General features: G+C 45.9%; 1 protein-coding gene across 1 annotated transcript in view; it reads right to left on the bottom strand.

Annotated features, from left to right (window-relative positions):
- Nucleotides 1-24844, bottom strand: part of SPAG17 (sperm associated antigen 17) — a 178945-nt gene that overhangs the window by 121892 nt on the left and 32209 nt on the right. Inside the window, exon 4 of the mRNA XM_045816754.1 lies at nt 5630-5761. Within this exon, the coding sequence (XP_045672710.1) occupies nt 5630-5761 (132 nt within the window). The remainder of the gene's footprint in view (nt 1-5629; nt 5762-24844) is intronic.

Raw genomic sequence — 24844 nt, 5'->3', positions numbered from 1 at the left:
GAGGTGAGTGGATTAAGCAGTACAAATAGGTAGTAACAGAATAGGCACAGGGATGTACAGTACAGTATAGGAAACGGAGGAGCCAAAGAACTTATACCTATGGACATGAACAATGGTCGGGGGATAGCCTGAAGGAGTGGGGGGTGCTGGGTGGAGGGGGGCAATGGGGAAAAAGTCAGGTCAACTGTAATAGCAAAATCAATAAAATATAATTTAAATAATGAAAATAATGGATGGGACTGAGTTAGGAGCTTGCTTTTCTAGATAGCTGCTGTGATGTAGAAAACATAAACCTAGGACTTTACTGGGTTCACTTGACCAAATGATGGGATCTTGAGAACCCTGCAGAACATCCTGGGCTGCCCCCATGCTCTCTTCAGGGCGCAGCCCTCACCCACAGAGCCAGAACGCAGCAAGCCCGGCTGCGCGGCAGTGAGGGGCGGACGTGCAGTCTGCTTCCCGCAGGAGCCTCTGTGATGCGGAGGCTTTAGCGCCAGTCCAGCCACGTTATTCCAAGCCAGCGAATTGCAACCTTTTTCATCTCCTGGCACACATCAAGTAATTACTAAAATTCTGTGGCATATCAAAAAATATTGTTTTGTCAATCTGACAAAAGACAGGTACAATCTGGATTCATTCACATCACATGGCCATTGTTGTGCTGGCTGGTGTCATTCCATTATTTGTCAGTCTGAGGGGAAAGAGGCCAGTGCCCCTGGCTAGATAGTCACGTGTTGCATGTTCTAAAAATTCTCGTAGCACACGAGTTGAAAATTGCTGTTGTACCTCAGCATCCAGAATGAAGAAAGAAGGGGCAGGAAAGTTTTTAATAGTCTCAGGAAGTCTAGTTCTCGGAGATTCCCCCAGAGACCAGGTCACTTCTGGGCGCTGGCCAGGACTGGAGATGAAGTCAGGATTCCTCAGGAATTGGTGGTGGGCTGCTCAGTGGTCTTTATCCTGGGTGAGCTTCGTTACTTTCCATGACCTGTCTCTGCACTAACCTTAGGATGCTGTGTGCATGTGATTAATTAGTGGGACCGGCTGGCTGCTGGTGATCCCTGGGCAGAGCTTTGCTCTTACAGTGAAAACACCTCTGGGCAGACACTCTGCTGGCTTGGAGCCGAGAGCGCCATGGTGCGCAGATGTTGAGACACACCGGGGAGGGGGGTACTGTGGTTAGGAACGTGATATTTAGGGTCTGACGGTTTTGGGTGTGAATTCCAGCTCCACGTCTGAGCAGCTATTTGGCCTTGGGAACATGACCTAACTTTTCGCACCCTCAGTTTCCCCATCTGCAAACTGGGGATAATACTCTGTACCTCATAAGTTCATGTTAAACGTTAAATGATAAAGCACATGTAAAGAGCTTACTATAGAGCCAATCAGTCAATAATGGTAGCTGATTATTATTAGCTATTGTAACTGTAGCTATTTGTATTGTAAAATCCTGCTCAATTTTGAATGTGTTTCTGCACATTTTTCATGAAGTCCTAAATAGTTTTCATTAATTAAAAGCATCCCAATCAGGAAAGCACTATTTTACTTCATGTATCTGCCAGGCAGGAGGTGTTTATTGTTTGCCCTGAGCTGTTTGTTGACTTTGGTGGTTCTGTAGATCCAGTGGTTTCGTTGGTGGTAACCTCATTTCGATCACCCAGCCTTAAAGAATTCCATCCAGTCGGTGAGGCAAGTTACTCCTTTCCTGAAAACACATGGGTCCCTCTCAGCTAAGTTCCTGCTCTTCCCCTGTTTGATTTCTTAAAACAGTGTCTGAAGATTTTAACCACAACTGAATCAAAACTAACCAGCCTGTAATTTCCGGGTACGTCCCTATGGCCTCTCTTTTAACACACACACACGCACACATGCACACACGCACACGCACACGCACCATGGCAGTACACAGGCCGGCTTCCAGGGTTTCGACCGGAGCAAGCTGGGAAACGTGTGTGCATGTCGCCCCGATTTCTCCTGTGGCTCCCACGGAACAGGCTCTGACTTGGCCCTGGTCCCAGCAGGACAGCTCGTCAAATTCAGGGGCTTTTAATTTTGAGTCGTTTTAAGAAAAGTTTAGCCATACTATCTCGCCAGAGTTTTTAACGCATACCTTCCTTCTCTTCAATTCAAGTTCCTCGTAAAATAAGGCAACTTGTGCTAAGCATGTAAGCCAGAAAGAACTGTTCTGCTTTCTTGCAAAAGACATGCTAAAAATATCCAAGAAAATAGGGACTGGTTATTTGAATTCACAAATTAAAAGCACAACTAGAATATATTTGCATCTTTTCCAAAATTCTATTCAAATATTCTGAATCTGACTAAACTCAAAGGCACAGAAAACTGGATTTAGTTCAACTGATTATTTAAATTGTTGATTTTTTTTTGTATTACAGTCATTTTCATCTGTCATAGATGATTAAATGTTTTCTTCTAGTTGAATTCTTAATATAATTTAAATATTTTGATTGAAATAAATCAAAATAAACAAATGAACAAATGAAGTGTTTTGGTTTTAAATAAATGTTTATCATTAACATACAACATAAAAGTTAGGGTTAAAAAAGTAAAAATGTGAATGATGCTAGAATATTCAGATAATGGCTAAATGAAAACAGGGATCAGAACAGAAACCGAGTAAATTATTTTAAAATTATAATGAACACGTGCCCACGACATTGCTCCTCTAAATGTTTGTTTCAATAAACATTAATTAATAACAGATTGCTAATGAAGAACTAAAAATGCAGAATAAATGCTGAGATAATGATGTATGTAAGAAAAATTCATTTTTAAATAAAACACTCTCATTCAGATTGTATTTTAAGTTACAATAAAATCTAATTTGAGATTAATTATAAAAGGGTCATTTTCAGAAGTTCTGAAATGATAAAATATATTTAAAGAAATACAGTATATTTTCTTTATGACATGCATATTTGGAAGTAATTAATAAAGTATTTCCAAATAGAGAAAGTTTTCAAATATATTCAACTTATTTGCAATTGGAGGCAGGAATTTGCCTTCCAGAAATTTATGTGCTGAAGTCAAAATGGTTCTTCTAAGAAATATCTCCTCATGTAGTCTTTTTAATAATATTCTTTAGCCAGCTAACTTATGGTCAAAGCAAACACAATGTTAAGCATAGCCCAGACTAAAGTGTTATAAATTATTACAATTAGTGGAATCTAAAAAATGATGTTTTTACTGTATTTGGCAATTGAAATATTATTTACCATTTACTTTCAAAAAGAGTTTTAACAAAATAGGATCAAAACATAGCTATACATTTTATTTGTTTCTTTGAAAAAGAACAGGGTCTGAATTATAATTTTTATTTTTATAATTATTAATGTTTGTCCACAGCTTCTCCCTAGTATTTTCTATAATTACGGCTGTGGCTATTTTTAAAGCATTCACTAAAAAAATACAATTCAGAAAATGTACAGATGTAGGCACTGTAATTAGCACTTGAAAGAAAACATCCACAAAGTTTTCATGTTGATGTTAAAATGCTGAAGGGACAGGCTCTCCCCTTGCAGGAACTTCAGAATTTTACCCTTGGTTTAGAAAAGAGAAGGAGATTGGGTAAAGTCCTCTTTTCTTTTTTAAATTTCTAACGCACAGTATGGTGTCAGTTTTACATACTTTATACTCATTTCGCTTTCTGCCAAACTCCTTGGCTGACAAGCTTTAAGGTCGTCGATTGTTACGACTGGCCTGTTGGGCAGCGTTGTTGAAATAAACAGAGATTACATCATCCCCCAAACAACTCCCTTAACCTTGCTTTTACCCAGAGCATCTTCTGGAAAGCACCCCATTCCAGTCACATCTCATCCCTTACTCACACAGCTGCAACACAGGGACCTGGGGCTGGCGTTTGGGAACCTGACCTAGTGAAGGCATTGAACTAGACTGTGCAATCGTTGGCTCTTCGTTGCGCAGAGTTCTCGTATCATCTATTATTTCTATGTTATGCATGATATAGAAATAAACCTAAATTCAAGCCCCAGTTCCTTAGGGCTCTTGAATTCTCAACAAATCAAGATCATTTCCATATCTTCAGAATATTATAACTGTATTAACACAGTTCACATTTCCAAGAAATGTTGAGCAAAATAACAATGCAGAAATATTTATATATTGTTGCTCATTGCTAGTTTAAAAACTTTTTTTGGAGCTTCCAGGATATTCCATGTATTGTTCCCTCACATCTGTGACCTTGGATCTAAAGCCTCTGACGAACAACCCCTGACTCGGAGCAGGCGGCAGACCAGTAAGTGCACTGACGCTGGTTAGCCTGTTAGGGGTACTGTCGGCGCTGTGAGGAAGCACAGAGCCAGCGGAAGGTTCAGGGATTTTCCAGGACTCACAGACTACATTTCCTAATTCAGAGTCCCATGTGATGCTGGAATTTAAAAAGGCAAGAAAAGATATTTCTATAGTTTCCAATTTTCCAATTTTTCTTCCGCCAACTCTTAGCGGCCCTGAGCGTTTAAGGCACGCGTCTCCCGCACAGGCCGGAAAGCGCTTCAGTAGATGGAAAACTGTAGCGTCGCCCGTGTGCGCATGAGTGGAATTTCCCTGCAGACAATACGTGCCACGTTAATAAGGTGCTCTACGGGAAATCTCTTTGGAAAACATAAAGCCTGATATTACAAATATAAGGTGGCATTATTAGTTTGTTCTTACAACGGTCCTGTCAAGAGACCAACTCAAACAGGAGCGCCAGATTTGGGGGTCTTACCAAAGTGAAGAAGGTGTTATTGGAACACGCTCACTTTCTCTCTCTTCTTCCGCGAAATGATTTTACATCTTCCCCTTAGGGGCATGAAGGAACAAGTTACATGCCAATGCATTTCTAATATACACATGCATGCACACACATGCACACACATACACATGCATAAACATACACATTACACATGGACACAGGAACATTTGACTTTCCCAAAATACTTCAGCATGATTTGAAAAAGAAGAAAAACATCTCTAATTGTGAGTAATGATAATAGCAAATGCAGTTAGATTGGCATCAATTTGCTAAAAGCACTTTAAAGTATTTTTCAGATGAAAATCTGAATCTTTGGAAAACACACAGATTGATTTCCATAGGCTAATTAAGTGAAAAGTCTCCATGTGAAGAAATCATCAGTGTGTATTACGGAAATAGAAGCGATGGATTGCTGCTGAAATAGACTGTGATGAAGGTGCAGATGCAGCCCATTATTTTAATCAGCACTCCTACTGAATGTCATGTAGACTATTTCAAATGGGACCTTGACTTTGTGGGGTTCTCCAGCTTTTTACACTTACTTCTGACTCGCTGTCTCTCCTCAGTCCCCTTCTCTGTTACTAGCACATAAATAGACTGCTGTACAAATAACCTCAGGCATAGGCCCTGAATATTGTCGTATTTCTACATGAGGGAACTTGTTTTTAATGTGTTTGTCTTTGAGAAAGTACAATTTCTCCAGCGGGGCCTTGGACAGCCTTTGCCCCGAGGAGCCGAGACGAAAGCCTGGCTACTGGGCAGCACGCCGCGGCAGGCTGGCGACGAGAGGGAGAGTCCCGGGGCAACTGGGCTGCTGCACTCCTGCTCGCTTGCTTTAGGGAGCCCACCGGGGTACAGTACCTTCTTTTCATTTTCCCGGCGCTGTTGGTCCTTAAGTTTAATCTGGAGAAGTTGGAATTTCAGGAGTTTCCCTATCAGTGGTAAGGTTAATTTCTCTCCATTGTCCATGATTGCTTTTGCTGCTAGTAACACCTATGAAGAAGCACAATCATTAGGAAAGGTGGCATTTACAACCGTTGGCACAGCCTGTCAGTGATGAAAAGGTGAAATGGTATTTGGTTTCGTAATATTTGTCTTACTGCAAAGGTGCCTCACTGCTGGCCAAAAAAATTAGGGGAAAAATGGCCTAACCCCACAGAGAGGGCCATTTATTCTCTACTCTAAATAAGTTGGGTTGTCTGGAAATTAACTTCTTTTCCCCATAAGGCAGGGGTGCTTCACGCAACAGTGCTCGAGTCGGACCCTCCAAAGCAGGGGTAGGGATGGTGGGCGGGGGGCTCTGGGACGGGGTGACTGCCGGCCGGTGTCGTGCCACAGAAGGCTGTTGTGCAGCGTGGCACACGGTCCCAGCTGTCAACCTCTGACTCATCAGTGCATGGCAAACTAAACAGGGGTTATCATCATGAAAATGCCTATGTTAGCGGTCATTCATTTCTTAGTGACCAAAGGCAGATGAGAGATAAAAGATCCTTGACACGGAGGCACCATCTGAGTGGTGTCCAGCCCCTCCCCCTGCAGCTTCATGTGGATCCTGTTGGTATGCAGCCTAATTGGGGTGAAATGAGGTTATTGAGTTTTCTTGGGGTGACGACAGCCACTGGGAACATACAGCTGTATTGTCCAGATGTGTGGCACTGACAGCCTGCTTTATGACTCCACTTTTTACAGCTCGTTTCCCCTAAATGTCACACAACTCTCTAACATCTGGGCCCTTTTCCTTGGAGCCCTATAACCACTTTATTTACTGCAAAAAAAAATAAAATCACGTAAAATATACCATAAAATGTTGTTACGTGTTCCTCTTTATTTGTGTTGTCTCCCTAGCAAAGCTCACCTCCAGCGGAACCACTGTCACAAAAATAGACCAGTCAAAGCATTTTCTGACTTTTGTTTTTAAGCAAGCCCCAGGTTTATTTATAACCCCAGGATGAATGAGGTGTTACTAAAATGTTCTGACATGTTGCTTTTCTCCCCCCTTGGAGCAATTACTCCTCCGGGCGCATATGGTGTCAATTTCAGCCCCTGCGTCCCAGACAATGACGGCGCACACTGCAACTCATCGAGCCGCGTCTGTCTGAGATCCGTACCAGCTCTCGGTCAGGGCCTTCCTGACCAATCCGGTTCCTGACGACTTTCCACCCGGCCAAGGGAAACAGCTGAAAGAAAGGGAGGTGGCTCTTTGCTTCTAACTACGGAAGGTTCTGTAGATTGTCATAGCCCAAAATGTAACCGGGCCTCTTTGAGACTCCAGTGGGGTTTCCTGCGATGCATCACAGGAGGGCACAGCCAGGGGAAGGGCTCCTTTAAAGCCAAAGAAACAAACCCGACGGCAGAAGGGTTTGTTTCTTTGTGTGTGTCTAGGCAAATGCCCTCCATGAAAGAGAGCTCCTTGCTCTTGTGGCGGGCCTCCTGCTAACACGATTTAGGGGAAGGGACACGAGGGCTGTGGCTTCTGGGAGTGGGAAAACATAAACGTCCACCTGCACAACCTCACCACCTGACGGTGACCAGACTCAGGAGGGAATGAACGGTCACGCGTTTACCGAGAAATGGAAGCTGTCGGATCGGGTCCAGCCCCACGGGTAGATGCACTTGGTTTAAAATGGCATTTTCAAAACCAGCTGAACAGTGTGCTGACAATTAGGCTGCTTTGTGACATTTGGCTCAAAATACACAAATTTGGGTTTTTAAGGCTCACAGGAGCCTAGCAGGGGTGTTCCTCCACTATACAAATATAATGATGGCATTGAAGGGAAGTCAGCACTGGGACGGGTCACCCAGGAGTGGCGAGGAGTCTCTTTTCCTGATGACCTGTGAAAACAGGATATTTACCTATGTCTGGGGTGGTTCAGGTGAGGCCTGCCTGGTGTCGTGGTGATGGATGGGATGTCTCTATGAGTCTTTGCGTGTTACCTCACTGTGTTAAAATGTTCTGAAAGCACAACAAAACGTCCCAAGAGAAAGGTATTTTGGTGGCCATAAAAGTTTTCTCTGGTTCATCCAAACTGTCTGTAGGGAGCTGGGTTTGAACCAAAAACCTGGTGTGGCATCAAAGCCACGGTGGTACCCCGTGGTACCCCACAGCGAAAGGGGGAGATGGGTGAGGAGGAGTGTCGCTGGAAAAGCTGGGCGCCAGTTCTCATGACACGGGGACACAGGATCGGAGCAGCGGCAGTGCGAGGCGGCACTGAGGAGGGACGGGGCACGGTCCTGCCTGCCCAAACAGCTCGAGGGCTGCCCCTGTGCAGACAGACCCCCAGCCGGCACCACGGCCCTCGGCCCCCTCGGCCACGGCAGAAGCAGCGCGTGCTATCCTTCCCCAGGGTCGCTCTGCGACTCCCACATGGGCCTTTGCTCTCCGCGCTCCCCCCAAAGTGTTCGGCACAGTGAATCCTTGGGCTAATTAATGGAAATGAAAGGCTTGCTCAACTCAGAATCTGAGACTGACAATTTTTATGGTATTTAGGTCATCCCCAGGAGAGGCAGAAACATAATTTCTACTGAAAATTCTTTCTTCTCACACTCCATAATTCACAATGTCACCCAATCAGGAGCTAGTAGTTTGGTCTTAGATGAAAAACAAATCCTTAGAGGACCTTTGTTTGAAGCATAAGGCTTTGAGGAACGAAAACAAAAGAACTACAGAAGAGACAGAATTTAAGAGAAAATACATTTCACGCAATATTTCAGAAGGGATTCCCCTCCTTTGCCTTACTTGTACTAATTGAAATAATAAATAACCAAATTTTTAACCTTCCAGCATTGTTAGCATTACTCGTCCAGTATCTATTCAATGTGTGCATCGGTACATCTGTGTGTCTGCACGTGTGTGTCTCTGTGTCTCTGTGTGATGTACCGTGTGTCTGTGTGTCTGTCTTTGTGTGATGCACTGTGTGTCCGTGTGTGTGTGTCTGTGTCTCTGTGTGATGTATCTCTGTGTGTGTGTGTGTCTGTCTCTCCGTGTGATGTCTCTGTGTCTGTGTGTGTATCTGTGTCTCTGTGTGATGTGTCTGTGTGTCTGCATACGTGGGTGTGCGGGGAGACAAACTGACAAGGGCTGCAGGTGTGAGGAGGGTGAAGTCTGCGAGAGAAAATGGGAGCAGTGAGCTGGTCAGGGTTGGGGAGTAATCAGACAAAAACCCAAGCTTGTAGAACCAGGCAGAAAAACAGTCCCAAGTGGGTTAAAACCTGGGTATTCATCAATCCAAAAAAACAAATAAATGAGCCTGGCATGAGTCAGAATTTTTTTTTTTTTAAAAGAGTCTTATGGGTAAGTGAGACTCATTAAAACGGAGGAAAACTGCTGCCAGGCCCGGCCTGCGTGAGTCTGCTGGCCCCACTCAGGCCACGCCGAGGGCCTGCCAGGGCTGGGGCGGCCCAGGCCGAGCTTCTGGAGGCGTGCCGTGCTGGGGCAGACTGGTAGGAGGAAACTGAGCTTCAAAGAGTGCAGCGGAGGCCGCACTGTGAAGATCTCATTTTGGGGGTGGATGTCCTCCTTCTGTTAGAAAGTTCGTGATTCTGAGCACACTGAGAAGTAAAAGTATTTCCCTCTTTATCACTTACTTGGCTCAAAGACTTAGGTCATATCCACCAGCTAATGATGTGATCCAACAAAAATGGGCCAAAGGAGTCACATTCTTCCCTTGCCTGGGTGTCAGGCCCCCCCTCCTCCCAACTCGGGTGGCCTCCCTTCCTCCTGTCCCTCCTCTGTGCAGCCCCTTTCCACATGGTTGCAGTAAGCATGGCATCTGCCTGGACGAAACTTAGAATTGCTCCACAGACTAGAGACCTAATGAGTGTCCGTGTGCAAGTGTGTGCACGCATTTATACACATAAACACATATGTGTACGTGCACATAGATGCATGAGTGTGAACATGATTGAGGGACAGTAGGATAGACAGGCCGGACGTCCATGAGGTCTGCTGCCCGGGGTCCCCATTCTGATCACAAAGGAAGCACAGGGAACAGCTTGGACACTGCTCGATTCGCCATGCGTTTGTTCCGGGTGAGTTATGAGGAAGAGTAAGGACTTTGGAACTGCATTTCTTTTGCCTGGAACAGGTGATGGAGGAGAGGGAAAGGTGTGGTTGTGTTGGGCATAAAAGGGAGGGGTGATGGGGAGGGATGGGCTGAAGGAAGACTTTCCCTTCAGAAGCGCCAAATCGTACCAGTCTCCTAACATTAACCTGTTGGTTTCAGGGCCCTCCTTGGGGAAGGGTGGGGTCCATGGCGTTGGTACAATAGCTGTATTAATGCACAAAATATGAGTTCATATTTAACTCATTACCTCGGGTCCATGACTTAGGGTTGGTTCAGATACGCGAACGGAAGCAGGATCCATGACCTTGACTCAGTCCAGGTGAGCACAAGCCTGAGTGGAATGTTTATGACCCACAGGTGTGTGACTGTGTGTATATGTGTAGATGTGCATAAGTGTATGTGTGTTTACATGTGCAGCTGCTTTTGAGGGATGATTAAGATTATTAAAAGATATTCAGCATATAAAAACACCATCAAAACTGAGTTCATGGATATTGAAAAATCCTAAAAAGGGAAGAAGAATATTAACATTTTTGATCAGCACCTTAAAAGTAATAATGCTGACTAGCATTTCTACCTAATTATCCCGTAGACCCAAGGTTTTGTGTTTATCATTAAACCCATGTCAGATTAAATGTGTATAATTCATCCATCAAAGTAAACTGCGTGACTAGATGTACCATCTTCAGAGTCTGTTTCTTGGGCAGCATCAACATTCACGTATGTGTTCTGACGCTGTGTGCGCTGTGTCTGCTCACAACACTGCAGACATCTGAGGAGCCAGTGGCCCAGTGAGTGTGTGTGTGCGTTACAAAACGGTCATTGCTTCCAGGAAAAGGCCTGCTGCAGATGAGCCTGATTCTGCGCACTGGATGAAAAGGCGGGAAGGCCGGGTTAGACATGACTGAAAGGACCCCTCACGTGGGAAGGCTCGTGCTGGGGATCCGTAGCTGCTGGGCTGCAGGGATGACGCAGCAGCTCTGAAGCCAAGACCACTTCTGTGCAACATCAAGCAAACGCACGGCTGCATCTGTTCCCCAGTCTTCTCCCCGCTTCGCCTGGGCAAGCCGCTTACTCTCTTTAAAGCTCAGCTTTCCCACCCACAGCAGGGCGGAAAATCCTAGCAGTGGCTCTGCTGACATTTTGAGTCAGCTCATTCCGTTGTAGGAACTTTCCCTGTGCATTACAGGATGTTTAGCACACCCCTGGCTTCCACAGCTCTGTGCACCAACGGTACCTCCAGACCTTGACGAATGTTCCCAGGGGACAAACTCGTGCCTGGCTGAGAGCCACTGGTCTACAGAAAGAGACATGAGCCGCGCTGATCTCATAAGACTTTTGAGAAGTGAATGAAACAACACATAAAACGACCATACCGTGAATAATACGTGGCCGAAAACCCTCACTAAAATGAGCTCTTACTGTTATCAGCCCTGCAGCCAGGGCAGACTTAGCATTCTTGCAGGTCTGACAGCCCAGGTCAGGGGAAGAGAAAAGGGATGGAGCGAGTGCACCTGGGCAGGCAGGACGTGGGGCCTTAGTCTGTGATCAGCGGGTGGTAGCCACGGCTTCTTTCACTTAACCCTTTCTCTACGCTACCAAGGAGAGATCAGGATCCATTTAGGAAAAGCAGAGATACAAAGAGAAAATGTAAAAACGCATTTTTTGTGGTACAGTGTATCATGGGAGCAGTCGAGAAGGAGGAAGTTTGCTATTCTTAATTTCTTCTAAAATGTGAGACGGAGGAATTCTGTGAAGAGTGTTCTGCGGTTGCACAGCCTCCCTCTCCTGTCGCCTCCACTCTCGTCCGTCCGTCACTCCTTCTGCACTTAGTGAGTGCCAGCTATACCGCAGTCTCCGTATTACCTGATCCTTCACATGTCTAGTCTACGCAGTTCACCTTCTCTGCGTAATGAGTAATTGCCAATGAGGCACATTGGAAAACCAGCTGGGAGGGTAGGGTAGCTGTGAGAGAAGGCAGTGGAGACAGAAAAAGAGGAAAGGAAAAGAATGGGAATGACTGAAACATGTTTTCTCACTTGGAGCAGAGGAAAAGAAAACAATCGAGCAATATTAAGCTGTCTATGTATAAATTTGAAGGTGGCTGAAGATACAGGCTCCATATAGATCACACTGTCTGTCTAATGCGAATGGAACGTTATGAAAAGTGCCCAGACCGCAGCTTGGTGAGAACTTCGTAATGATGATAAATACCCAGAGCAGGTGACTCCTAGATCATTTTCAGCTGTCCATAATTAAACTGGTATCCATCTCTCGACAATGTCAGGGCTGTAAAATAATTCCAGTCATTGGACCTCTTACATCTGTGCTGAAATGAAATAATATTTGGCAGTAACAAGGAGTCACTGAAGCTAAATAAACAACCCCTTTCAAGACTACATAAAAGTTGGTAACATAATAACATCTGACAGGGATTAAGACCTCTTCGGGGCTGTAAGGAAGTTTCAGAAGCAACAATAACAAATACATGGAAGGTAGAACAGATCTATGCTTTAACAGACGTGTCTAATTTGAAATGTCATGAGTGTCCCCAAAGGAGATGTGCGTTTCGAGCATCTAACATGCGCATGTCAAAAGGACAGGCCTCTATTTGAGAAACATTTGTTGGGATTATTCTTCCAAAGAAGGAAAAAGCAAAGCTTCCCTTTTTAATGAAGTAGCATTTTGGTTTCTGAATATACCTGAAAATACATAAAAGCACACAAAGCAGAATGTGATAATATATGGAAGAATTGTACGGAAAGTTCAGATGTGTCTTAGCTTTAGGCGTACATCAGCAATGCACAACTCTACCATGGTGATCTTTTTTCTTTTCTTTTCTTAAATTTTATTTTATTTTAATTGTTGTTCAAGTACAGTTTTTTGCCTTTTACCCCCATCCCAGCCCACCACCACCTCAGCCCACCCCGCCTCCCTCCAGTTTCCACTTCGCCTTATTTTTGTCCATGTGTCTGTCCTTATACTTGTTCCTGCAAACCTTCCCCCTTTTCCCCTGAAATTCCCTCCCCTCTCCCCTCTGGTCACTGCCAGCCTGTTCTCAATTTCAGTGTCTTTGGTTATATTTTGCTTGTTTGTTTGTTTTGTTGATTGGGTTCCTGTTAAAGGTGAGATCATGTGATATTTGTCTTTCACTGTCTGGCTTATTTCGGTTAGCATAATGCTTTCCAGTTCCATCCATGCTGTCGCAAAGGGTAGGAGCTCCTTCTTTCTTTCTGCTGCATAGAATTCCATCATGTAAATGTACCACCGTTTTCCACCTTTTTCCTTAGATCAGATCTTTTCCTTAGTCCTAAGATGCTCCCACTCCTCTGAAGCCATTCTCTGTTCTTTTAGCTGAGGAACACTGTAACTGAACAACCCAACAACTTTTTTTAAACTTTCCTATTGGAATGATTTGAGTACGGGATTTGTCTCCTTTAGGAGCTCAGAAGTTCAGACCCTCATCTGACTCATCTTCTAGATTCCCTCACAGGACCCGCAGCATGTGAAGATACTCAGCGTGGTCGCTCACTTGTTAGGTGTTAGAAGGGTGTCCTTGGAGGTACTGACTGTTTGGCTGGAAGGGGTTTGCAAACGTTTACAGCCACAGCTGCGAAGCTCTGGGAGCAGAGTGCAGGTCGGGGGAGGGTCTCAGTCCGAGTGGCACACAGAAGGTCACAGAACACACCGCACGGGAGAGCGGCGTTCCAACAACCGCACTGAACTGACCTGAGGATCGCCTTCACGCATTCTAGCCTATTTAACTCTCACCTTCCCTTCGAGGTGCGTGCTCTTTATCTCCCCCATTTTATATAAAAAATGGGGCCTGGTGACCACACAGCAAGTAGTAGAGATGCTATTTGAACCTGGCTACCTGGTTCCAGAGTCCTGCTTCTCACCGCCCTGTTCCCTGGCCTCACAGTAGCCTTTTCACCCTTTAGCGATCTACTGGACTCCCGTCTGGTGCCCCGGCCCCTCCCCAGTCTCCACACCCAGTCCTCATCTCAGCTGGCGGGATGGACAGCCTTCAGCTCAAATTTTTGTGTTTAAATACTCTTGGCAACTTACTGACTTTGTCCTTACTTTGTGCCTCGACTCTAAATGGCTGAACTTCTTTTTTCCTGAGACCTTGTGAGGACCTAGACTCAGAGCATTCAATCTTAATAGCTGTGACAGGTGGCAGAATGTGCTACTCCCAAATATGACACTTTGGCCTGAGGATTATTTAGAGCTAAAAGCACTTAAAAAACAGCAGATGAGGGGGGGCAATTTTTTTCTTATCCTCACCCAAGGACATTTTTTTTTCATACCTTTTAGAGTGAGAGGAAGGGAGAGATGGAAATATCAATTCAAGAGAGAAGCACTGATTGGCTGCCTCCAGTAAGTGCCCAGATCAGGGATTGGACCTGCGGTCCAGGTAGGCGCCCTGACCTGGAGTCCTCCTCACAACCTTCTGGTTACAGGACCACAACTCCAACCAACAGAGCCACACTGGCCAGGGCGAGAGGGACATTTTCATCTCTCCGTGCCTTCATGAAAACAGGAGATAAAAACGTCCATGTGAGAGTGCCCCACCCCATGCCAGAGGAAATTAATGTTATCATCATCAAGGACTAGAAGTTGAGAGAGTTTTAAACAAACAGATCTTGTTAAAATAATTCTTCTTTTAGCCTCTCAACATAGGTTACCATATTTTGCCATGTAGAATGTGCATTTTTTTTTGCCCATGTTTTTGAGGGAAAAATAAGGTTGTGGAAAAATAAGGTGTGGGTAGTACTAATTCCATATCTATATAAATGTTTTTAATTCTTCTATTTATGCTAATGCATTAGAAGTGTAACTCTAGAAAGCAATTATGATATCCATATGCAAAATAATACCCTTGAATGTGAGAATCAGTTTTGTGTCTACATATAAATAAATAATGGACTTGAAAAATTAAAATGAAAGATTTTTTTTCCTGAAAGTTTGGGCTAAAAATGTGACTGTGTGTTATACATGGCAAAACACGGATGACTCTTCCACATTCCCTCTCTTTGTTCAACCCAATATCAAGGTCTGTAGATTTCACCATTTATTTATGGGTCTTCGTTTCCTTAGAAGAGCTCCAGTGTCACATGAAACTTACATAAACATGTACGCTCCTCTCCTGTTAATCTGTCCCATGCCAACTTAATTTTTAGGCACAGCCATAGAGAACCCCTAGAGGGTAAAGGTAACAATTTACCTCCCCTATCGCGCCCTCTGTCTCTTATGCCCTAGCCTGAGCAAGTATCTGAGAAACTGGGCAACTCCAGCTGGCGGCCACCTCCATTTCCTGGCCTTCTCCTCCTTGGATCCCAGATCATTCTCCCAAAATCCTGCCTCAGTCCGAGTGCAGTGACTGAGGCCCTGGCAGGCACCAGCCCTGGACAGGACGCCCCTTCCATCGTGGGGTGCACTCACAGTCACCCCCACCCCCTCCGACTGGCACAACTGAGACACTCCGACACGCCTCCCATGCACACCTTTGGGACATGGAGGGAAAGTGGGGCACCCAGAGAAAAGCTGCACAGACATGGGGAGAACATACAAACTCCACACAGACCGTGGCCCTGGCTGGAAATTTTTTTTTCTCAGCGGTATCATAATGAAACTACACTGGATGAAATGACATTGTTTGAGGACCTGCTGTACTCAGTGTCAGCTGTCTCTTTTTCCTCAAATACTCAGTTCTTCCACAGTTACCAGAAACTCGCAGTGTTTCTCTAGCTTGCTGCTGGGTGGCGTTCTGCAAGGCTGTTGTTGTCTCCTCGTTTTCAATCTACTCCCAACCTGTCCCAGGCAGTGCGCTTGTCTTCTGAGTTCCTCTGTCCTTCCCGTATCTCTGACCCTTTCATTGTAAAGGGGATGATGCACAGGATATTGGCACCTCCTGGCTGGCTACCAGGAGGTCCCTTCATGGGCAGACGATGCCGGGTCGTTTCCCATGCATGTTTCTGTGGTGTGCCCTGTGGACCACCTGCCCAGGACCCTGGACCCCAGTAAGAGATACAGATTGCCTGGGATCTCACCCAAATCACCCGCTGGAGGTGAGGGCCTAGGAGTACAAAGTTTTAACAAGCATTCTAAGGATTCTTAAATAGTCTTGAGTTTAAGAACTATGGGAAAGGTCATTTACTTACTGACAGTAAGGTCACCCTAGTGTGAGTTAAATCAGTCAGCACTGCGAACCAGGTTTTACACTGTTTGATTGCACATTTTCTCACTGCCTGGACCCTTGCTGCTGTGCCTCACTCATGCTGGCACTTTCTGGTTGGCCTGGGTCAACCTGAGGGGGCTAGCCCTCTGTGCTGCACAGCCCAGGTAGTGCACCCTGCCCCCAAGACAGGTTGTGCAGCTGGGCTGTCCTTGTGGTGCAATCCTGAGGGTGTAATCCTGGGGGTGCAATCCTGGGGTTGCCCTCCTTTCTCCATCCAGCTGCTGAGACGGAGCCATTCCTGGCTATGAATTTGTGTGGCCCGCACTTTAAGTTCCCCTGCGCCATTCACTCATCAGACTTGCACTGAGCACCCACTGCATTCCCCGCACTACAGCGTCAGAGACAACGGCCACAGCCCCTGTCCACAGTGAGCTCTCGGTGGGGAGCAGGCCAAGCACAATGCTCGAAGAGCAGCTCTGCAGAATCCCGTGCCCTGCCCAGTGCTGGTGCACCCAGAGGGCACCCCGTCCAAACTGGGTGAGTCCACCACAATCTGCTGCAGGTGTCACTGTGGAGTGGGCTTGAAGGACCCACAGCAGTGGTCCTGGTGGAGGCCAGGTGGTATGAAACGGGGTCGGGGGAGGCAAAGGAAAGAGAGAGGAAAGACAGCCTCCCTGGCTGAGGGACTGAGGCCAGACACAGTGGCTTATTCCTGAAACTGGAAAGTGGTTGAGAGCATGGGGTGGGGGACTGGGAGACAGGAACGGCAGAGTGGTAGGGTTGAGGGACAGTTGAGACTGGACAGCTAGCCAGGGGTGAGGCCACCAGCAGCTTGAATGACATATTACAGGAATTCAGATTTTCTACTGAGAGTAGAGACAAGAGAGTTTAAAGCAGGTAAGAGTCTGCTCATAAACAGCAAAAACTCAGCTCTTTTAGATGTCTTGGTGACCCATGGCAAACCTCAAAAGCTTTGAATGAGTATTGCAGAGCATACACTCTTCCTCCTGCCTCCAGCTTTGACTGGCATTTGCTCCTGGCTCTAGAGGCAGGTGTGGTTACGGGGAGGTATTCTAATTTGCTGCAATAGACAGGCCGCTTGCAGCGGCCATAGACAAAGATGTGGGCATGCAGGCAGCACCTTCTGCTTTGAAGAGCAGGAGACTGAGCAAAGCATGAGCACTTCCTGACCCTTCCCAGATCACTGGCACTTTGGGAGAACTCAGCAAACTGGAGATGGGTCCTGAGGACAAGGTCCCTTGAGGGCAGGTTCATGCCTATCCCTCCAGCTCCTAGAAGAGTGCCCAGCACAAGCGCTCAACAAGGAAAGAAATGATGAATGAATGGACGAACCCTGGGCCGGGGAGATTGTGAGAAGGGGTGAGAACAGAAGGAGCAACGCTCCAGGTGGATGGTAAGGGGGTGCAGAGGACAGCTTATCCTGAAGGAGGATGGTCCCTTTGCTGGCCCTGTGAGCAGCATGTGGGTGGATATACGTGTGGCTCTGTTTCTCAAAGTTCCTGGGTGCTTGCTCACGAGGTGTGTTCCGGGACTCCCCTGAAGATGCCCCTGACCCCCATCGCCGTGGCTGGGATGCGGAACGGGCACTGTTAGTGAGCCTTCTGGGTGACGTGTGGTGTGCCACTGACACAAGGGGCCAAGAAGAGGTGAGAAACTGGAAGGGCTCACACCAAAGAGCCTTCTGCGTCAACCTTCCCAGACTTCCCGAACTGAGGTGGCTGGTCCTGAGTCCCTGGGTCCCAGGCCCCAGCCTCACTCCGGCTCCCGCCGAGGCTCCACCCACCGGCTAACAAGGTGTGCCCTCATTAGCGGTCCGCACCCGGCCCCTGGCCTGCGGTCCTCCCTGAGTGTGTGCTGGGACCACGACGGCTCTTGGTGTTGCCTCACTGCACCTGATACTTGAGATGACTTAAAGTGAATGTTTCCCAGGCTGAATTTAGACAATAAAGCACCCCCTCCCATTATGAGGAGGAATCTGAAAACAAAATTATACAATCACTTCATTTTAATCAATTCCATGCTCAGAGAACATAGCCAATAAAAACAGTGCAATCTTACAATATTTGCTTATCAAATTGACTAAGATAAAAGACCCCAAAGTTGAAGAGGGTGTGGTTGAACTGGAACTATTAGAAGGGATGCAAATTGGCACAAATGGTCTCGAATGCATTTTAGACAATATGTGTCAGGAGCTTTCAAAAGGTTTATATACTTTGACTCAGTAACCCCACTTTTTGAAATCTTTCATAAGGAAACAATCGGGGTTCTAACTATTGGTAAACAGTCCTAATTTACCAAAGGGGGAGTGGCTAAAGGAATTACTGAATAGGGGCATGTTTTCTATTAGATAGACACTGGATGTGCATTTAGAAAAAGGCTAACATCATAACGTGTAGAAATGATATGATAGCATATATAATATATAATTCTTATTTTTAAAAAACATATTGAATACATCTCTGAATGGTGGAATATTTTATAGATACTTAAGTTCCTCCTAGTATGTGGGCTATGCTCTTTCTATATTTTCCAAATTTTCTCCAGTGAACATGTATTATTTTTATAATAAGAGAGCTAGCAAATTATAGATACAACAAAAACACTATACAGCAATGAACAGAATTCTTCCTGCACACGAATTTGAATCCCTCCACCTCTCATATGATTTCCCAGCTCCGCACTCCTCAATGGCTCTGAAACCCAAAGGACCAAGCTGTCTGACCCTTATCAGGGCAGACTGAGCCCTTTACGACCTGCCCTTGAGGCACTTGTCCAGTCTCAGCCCTGGCTGCTCCTTACACTTTCCTGCCAACACTTGAGGACACCCACCATTGGGAGTCAGTCCCTTGGTCACGCTGCACCATCTTATGTCTGCCTGATTGTGCCTCGGCTGAGCTCTTTGCCTAGACCCCTCCCTCCTTCATTACTTCATAAATTCCCCATTCAGCTTCCAAGCCATTTCCCTAAAACCATTCCCTAAAAACTTCAGAAAGCTTTAGGTATCGCTCTGTGTCCTCTTGCACCACTTAAAGCTTCTTTGTCACCCTGCGCTAACAGAGCCACTCATTTCCATATCTGTTTCCCAGGGTGAGGCTGGAATTAACTTTGTGATGAGCACATGGTAGACTTCCCATCAAATATAGGCCAAATGAAAAACATCAGCACACAGACACACAGACCCTTACAAACTTTGTGCGGGTGTCCCTTGTAAAGGGCACCCTGTGACGGGCAGGTTAACGTCCAGCCAGCCCTGCTCTCGTCAAGCCAGTGTGCTGGAAGGCTGGGACAGCAGAAGTGCTGGTTCACCAATTGGAAAAGTGACTGGTGTCAACGGGATGTGATGAATGTGCCAAAAAGACTGTATGGATAGGAGAGGTCTCACTCATTCTTTTGCCCATTTCACAAACGTTCACCCTGTTCCTCCTGTGTGCTGAAATCAGTGACTTTGGTCTCCTGTGTGCAGCCCTGGCATGCACAGGACTGTCCACCAGGAGCGGGGAAATATCAGAACTCCTGATTATACTTATCCTCACTTCGTCCTTTCTAGTTTTTATTTTTGGAGGATGTTCTGTGACGTTGGTAGAATGTTTGTACTCATGTACATCTTTATCTCTCTCTTTCTTTGTACACACACAATGTACATGGAACAAATGCTCAATTATTTTTTAACTGATGGGAAACGGGATGGGGACAGCCTGGGACTGCTAGCCCAGAGCCCTGGGGCTTTCACATGAGTCACACGAGGCCCTGGAGCTCACGCCCTGCACTGTGAAGGACCGGGAGGCAGACGCAAACAAACCACCACAATGTAACACAGCAAGACGAGGTTTCTCTAGGGAATTCCAAGATTTCATAAAAGAAATGGCATTCAAACTGGGCTGTTTGGCTGGTAAATGGAAACATCTAAGTCTTAGCTTTACAGAATTCTATTCAACTTGGTGTACTTTACACTTGTGGCAAGAGGAGTGTAGAGTGAATCAGTGCTCTGGTGGCTAAAAAAGAATGAGCCAGAGTTACTGAGAAATCGTGGCTCATCCGAACGGCTACAGGAGTGGGGGTGCGTGAGCGTGGTGACGGAGCAAGGTGGGGATGAGCCACCGTACAGAAATCTTGGACGGCGTGGTCGCTTCGGAAAGCCTGGTCAGGGCTAGCCCCACTTCCTGTCTACGGTCAAACAGCCCTGGCTCCCAAGGCCTTCTGGGACATAGTCTAAGTTAATTTCTGCCAGTTCACATTTTTACTTTTCCTAACTAAACTTGTTTTTTTGCTGTATTTTACAACTTTGTGCAAAGTGGTCAGTATTCTAGGTGGGGAATTCTTTTTTTTTTTTTTGCCCAGGGAATGACTGGTAACACCTAACCCGAATTTCTGAGGCTACATGAATGTCTGCCTGCAGAAGCCTGGGTTTAGATCCGTTCTTTCAGAAACTTCCAGAGAAGGGAAACACTTCCTCAGTAATCCTGCTGGAGAAGACCGCCGGAACTCTCCCTTTGGTTTAGAGGAATTGTCAAGCAGGTAGAACTGCACTGCCCATTGCTCGGGTGCAGGGGCAGGCCTGGGCTGCGGGCGGCGGGCAGGCAGGCAGGCAGGCAGCTCTCGGGGACCCTCCCCATCTGCCGCAGGAGAACAGTGGGACAGGAAAGTCAGCCTCGCCAGGCTGACACGGCGCGTGAAAGTATTTCGTAATCCTGAAAGCACCTTCCAAATATAAGTTGATGTTATTATTCTTGTTTTCTTTAAAGGCCCCAGCGAAGAGCATTGCCTGTTTGAGAAAACGTCATGTTCCATAAAACACCAATTCAGAAAAAGGGTGGCTGACTGACTGAATGAATATGGAAGTGGTTTAGTTTCAACAGACTCACTCGTGGTTACGCAGAATTGCTTCTGTGCTTTGCATCGTTACCTTAAGCCTTGGCCCTTGCCAACCCCTTCTCCATGCTCCCCGTCCACCCGGACAGGCCTTCAAGGTCCCGCTTCTGTCTCTGCCCCACAGACGTGCACCGAGAGCGGGCAGCGGATATAATGGGTTAACCTTCTGAGAAACGCAGTTTCATTTCACGTAAACCAGGCTCTTATGGACATTGTGCCTGAACTCAGTCGTCAGGGTGTGGGGGCTATTTTTGGACAGGCAGGGTTTCCAGCACCTCTTAAATCACATCACACAGCCCTTGCCGGCTCCGCCTACACACAGGGCGGGCCTGCACACAGAAAGCAGGACACCAGCTAGGGGGAGACTGAAAGACTCTTTCCCCGTCTGATGACTAATACTTGTCTCTGCTTTCAGGAAGGAAAGGGCAAGCACCATGCATGAACCTCACTACCCAATGCACTTTCCTTTGCCTGCTCCAAAAGAGGGAGAAAATGTAGGAACCCCTGACAATGTTCTGTGGATGGGGTTGCACGGGGAATTGAAACAAGTTGGCAGAAAGAAGAATTTCTCCTGGGTAATTCAAAGCAGACATTTTACTGGAGGAGAAGCAAATCAGAAATTTGCTGTCATCCTTGAAATTTTATTAGTTTCAAAAAGTAATATATTGGCCCCTTGCATTACATTCAGATAGGAGCCATCTTTTTCTTTCTTTCTTTCTCTCCATCATATTTTTAGAGCGCATCTTTGAGAATGCGATACATGACTGGCTCCTCAGAAAGACCGAGAACCGGCAGCCTTGGCCTGCGGCTGCGGCGTGTTCACAGACTGTGCTCTGCTTCTCGGCAGCTCCAGGCAGAAAGGAAAGGGCGATATTGTAAGGCTTGGAAATACCTGAAACAATGAAATGTTCCTTCTGATAAATATGATCTGATGGCACATTTCCTGGTGAATGAATAAGCCACAGTTTGTTTTTTTATAAAAATTCTTGATAAAGGCAAAGGAGCATGATGGTAAACTCGTTAGCTGCGGCGTGTTCGGTGCGGTGCAGGGCGGCCCGCTGGCCTGGCTCGCCGCAGGGCTCTGCCGGTGTCCCGCGGTCGTGAGCACGCAGTCCACATCGAGCAGGAAGCTAAGTACGAAATTCTAAAAGCAGGGGCTTATTGAACACTTTCACTTTTTTCTGGGTATTTTTGTAGTATCTGCTTCCTCTGTGTCAAACTACTAAACTGGTAATTATATATTTGTATATATTTCTTGAAGCAACATAGAGACTGGATTTCAGTTAACTTATATTGTGATGCCACTAATAAGGTTTGATGTTGTTATTGTTTTTGGCCCATCGTGTTTGTGAAATACAAGAATGGATGGATTTTAATACACAAACCTCTATCTGAAATTCATTCATTCAGACTAATATTTATGAAGCAGTCACTATGCATGGCAACTCTTCCATAAATAGAAATGAGTTTCTCTCTAATGGCCCATTCTCCCAGGTTGAGTTTGGTGTTCCTTCTTCCTTTCCTTGCAGCCAAAGACCGAGGTGTTAGAATTTCAGAAATAGAGATGACATTAAAAACATGTAGAAGCATGAAAATTGTTGCCATAGTTCCATTTCAGCTACACTTTCTCTCTAAGGAGACAAGGCCGCCCAGGTCTCTGTTGCATCTCTGACTGTTTTGGGGAGTGTTCGGCCCTCCCATTCTCTTCTTTCCAACACACCCTGTCTGGGGACCGCCACCCTTCGGCTGGAAGTTGTGAACAATGAGTGAGGTCAGCCACAGGGCTCAATGAAGAACAGACTCAGTTATAACTTGGGAATTAAATACACAACTTCTACATCAAACTTGCTACGAGGTATTAAAATGTCACAAAACTGCGGGAAGCAAACATATTGTATATAAAATTATCGACTACGAGCTCTTGAGGGCAGAGACGCTCCTGTCTGAGTAGACCTTGTGCCCATCACCCAGCACGTGCCACACACTCGGGACACACCTGCTGAGGGAGGGCGAGCTGGGACGAGGATCTCCTGATCCCCTTGTCCAGGGTTGGGTGAGAAACCCAAAGGAGACGGATGCAATGGGAAGATAACACCAAAGAGATTTAGAGGACTACTTTGGTTTTTCCAACTCTTTTGGGCCTCTATTTATAGCCAAAAAAAATGTTTACATCATAAACCACACACATACACACACAGCTGCAACCAATTAAATTTCATTGTAAAACAATGGGTTTTCAGCCACAGTGAGAGAACCACTGTGTAGGATATGGAACCAATAAAGCAAGAATGGAAGGGACGGAAACTACTAGCACCCGTTAGTACTGTTGAACGAGTATTGGTGAAGTGGTCCACTGCTCACTCCCGGGAGTCTGGACCAGCAACTCTCCCTAGTCCTCCCCGAGTAAGTCAATTCTTTCAGACAACAAATACTTCCTTGATACTTGTTATGCACCAGCACTGAGCCAGGCACAGAAGGATAATTTAACTGTACTTCCAAAGTTCCTCTGAATGTAATCTTCATCAGTCTTCCCTATATCCAAAATATGTTTGTTAGGTAGAATAAGGGTCTCAAGGTCTGGGCCATTCTTACTAAGTCCGAGTCTTCATAAGTATTAGAATGTAGCTGTGTTTTGCAGGCCAGCTGTAGACAGAGTGAGCTTTAGAGGAGCCCACCTAGTAAGTGCAGCCGACTAAAATCAACCTGTAGTTGGCCAAATGGTGTCCACAAGCAAGGGGCCAAGCCTCCCTTTGGAGAGTTGGAGCTTTGGATGTGAATGCCCTGTCTCCTCTACTTGCTGAAAGTAAGTAAGACGACCTTCTAATAGTCACGTCTCATCTCTGAATAGAGCACCCTCGAGTTTGGTAACATTCTCACTGAGTTTCTCAGGCCAGAACTTTGAGTCACTCCCAATACCTTCTTCTCCCGCAGTCCTCACCCCTCACATCAGCATCATTCCGCTGCTTCTTCCTCCCTGATATACTTGGAACCTGGACACTTCAGTGGCCTCCTTACTGGTCTCCTCACTTCCACGTTGGCTTCCTGCCCCATCCCAATTTATTCTTCATTCGGCAGCAAGAAAAAAAATGTATAAACTCAAATTGTGTCACTCTCCCCTTCAAAAGCTTTAATGGCTTCCCATTTCCTATGAAGTAAAAACGCAAACTTTTTCTTAGCAGAGACATACCAGTCCCTACGGACCTGGCCTCTGCCCTCCTCTCTCTTCTCACGCCCTGTGGTCCAGGGCCTTTGCACTCTTCTTCCAGCAGGATGGCATCTCGCCCTTCCTGCCTCGGGCTCCTGGCCCGTGCTGTTTCCTCTGCCTGAATATTTTCCCCTCCGTCTTCCGGTTGGCTCTCCTGGTCTTTCAGTTTACCTCCAAATCCTCAGTCTGAAGCATTTTCCCCTGTAATTCTCTCTGATTTAAAACAATTATCCTGTTTAATTTTTGCTCATTGCCTGCCTTCCCCATTCAAATGTAAATTCTGTGACAGTGGGGAAATCTGTTTTATTCACCAAGATAAATTCAATCATAGATTTGGTACATAATAGATGAATAGTCAAATACTTGTGGGATGCATAAAAATAAAGCATTTCCTAGTGATTATCACTTGACTTAGCCGAAGCTGTCTATCACCTGTACTAGACCCTAATATTCTCCTCTATGCTGACCGCAAACCAAGTTTTAAAAAATAATTTAGCCCTATCCTAAGCCACAAAGTAAGGGAGACTGCAAGTGAGTACTCCAATTTTATTCTTAATGCTCATTAAATTAAATATGCATTTAACAAAATAGGAATTGTTATCCATAAACCGTCTAAAATTATCTTATGAGAAACGAGTGAACGAACGGGGCTGACTTCCTGACGACTGAGGCCTGCCCTCCGAGGTGCAGAGCGAGCCCGGGCCGCCAGCAGAGCTGATGCTGATTCCCGCTCTGGC

Source organism: Phyllostomus hastatus, unplaced genomic scaffold (genome assembly GCF_019186645.2).
Source record: "Phyllostomus hastatus isolate PE091 unplaced genomic scaffold, TTU_PhHast_1.1 phas_scaffold_216, whole genome shotgun sequence".
In the NCBI taxonomy this organism is placed as follows: Eukaryota; Metazoa; Chordata; class Mammalia; order Chiroptera; family Phyllostomidae; genus Phyllostomus; species Phyllostomus hastatus.
Note: the sequence above shows the minus strand (reverse complement) of the source record. Positions and strands in the feature narration are given on the sequence as shown.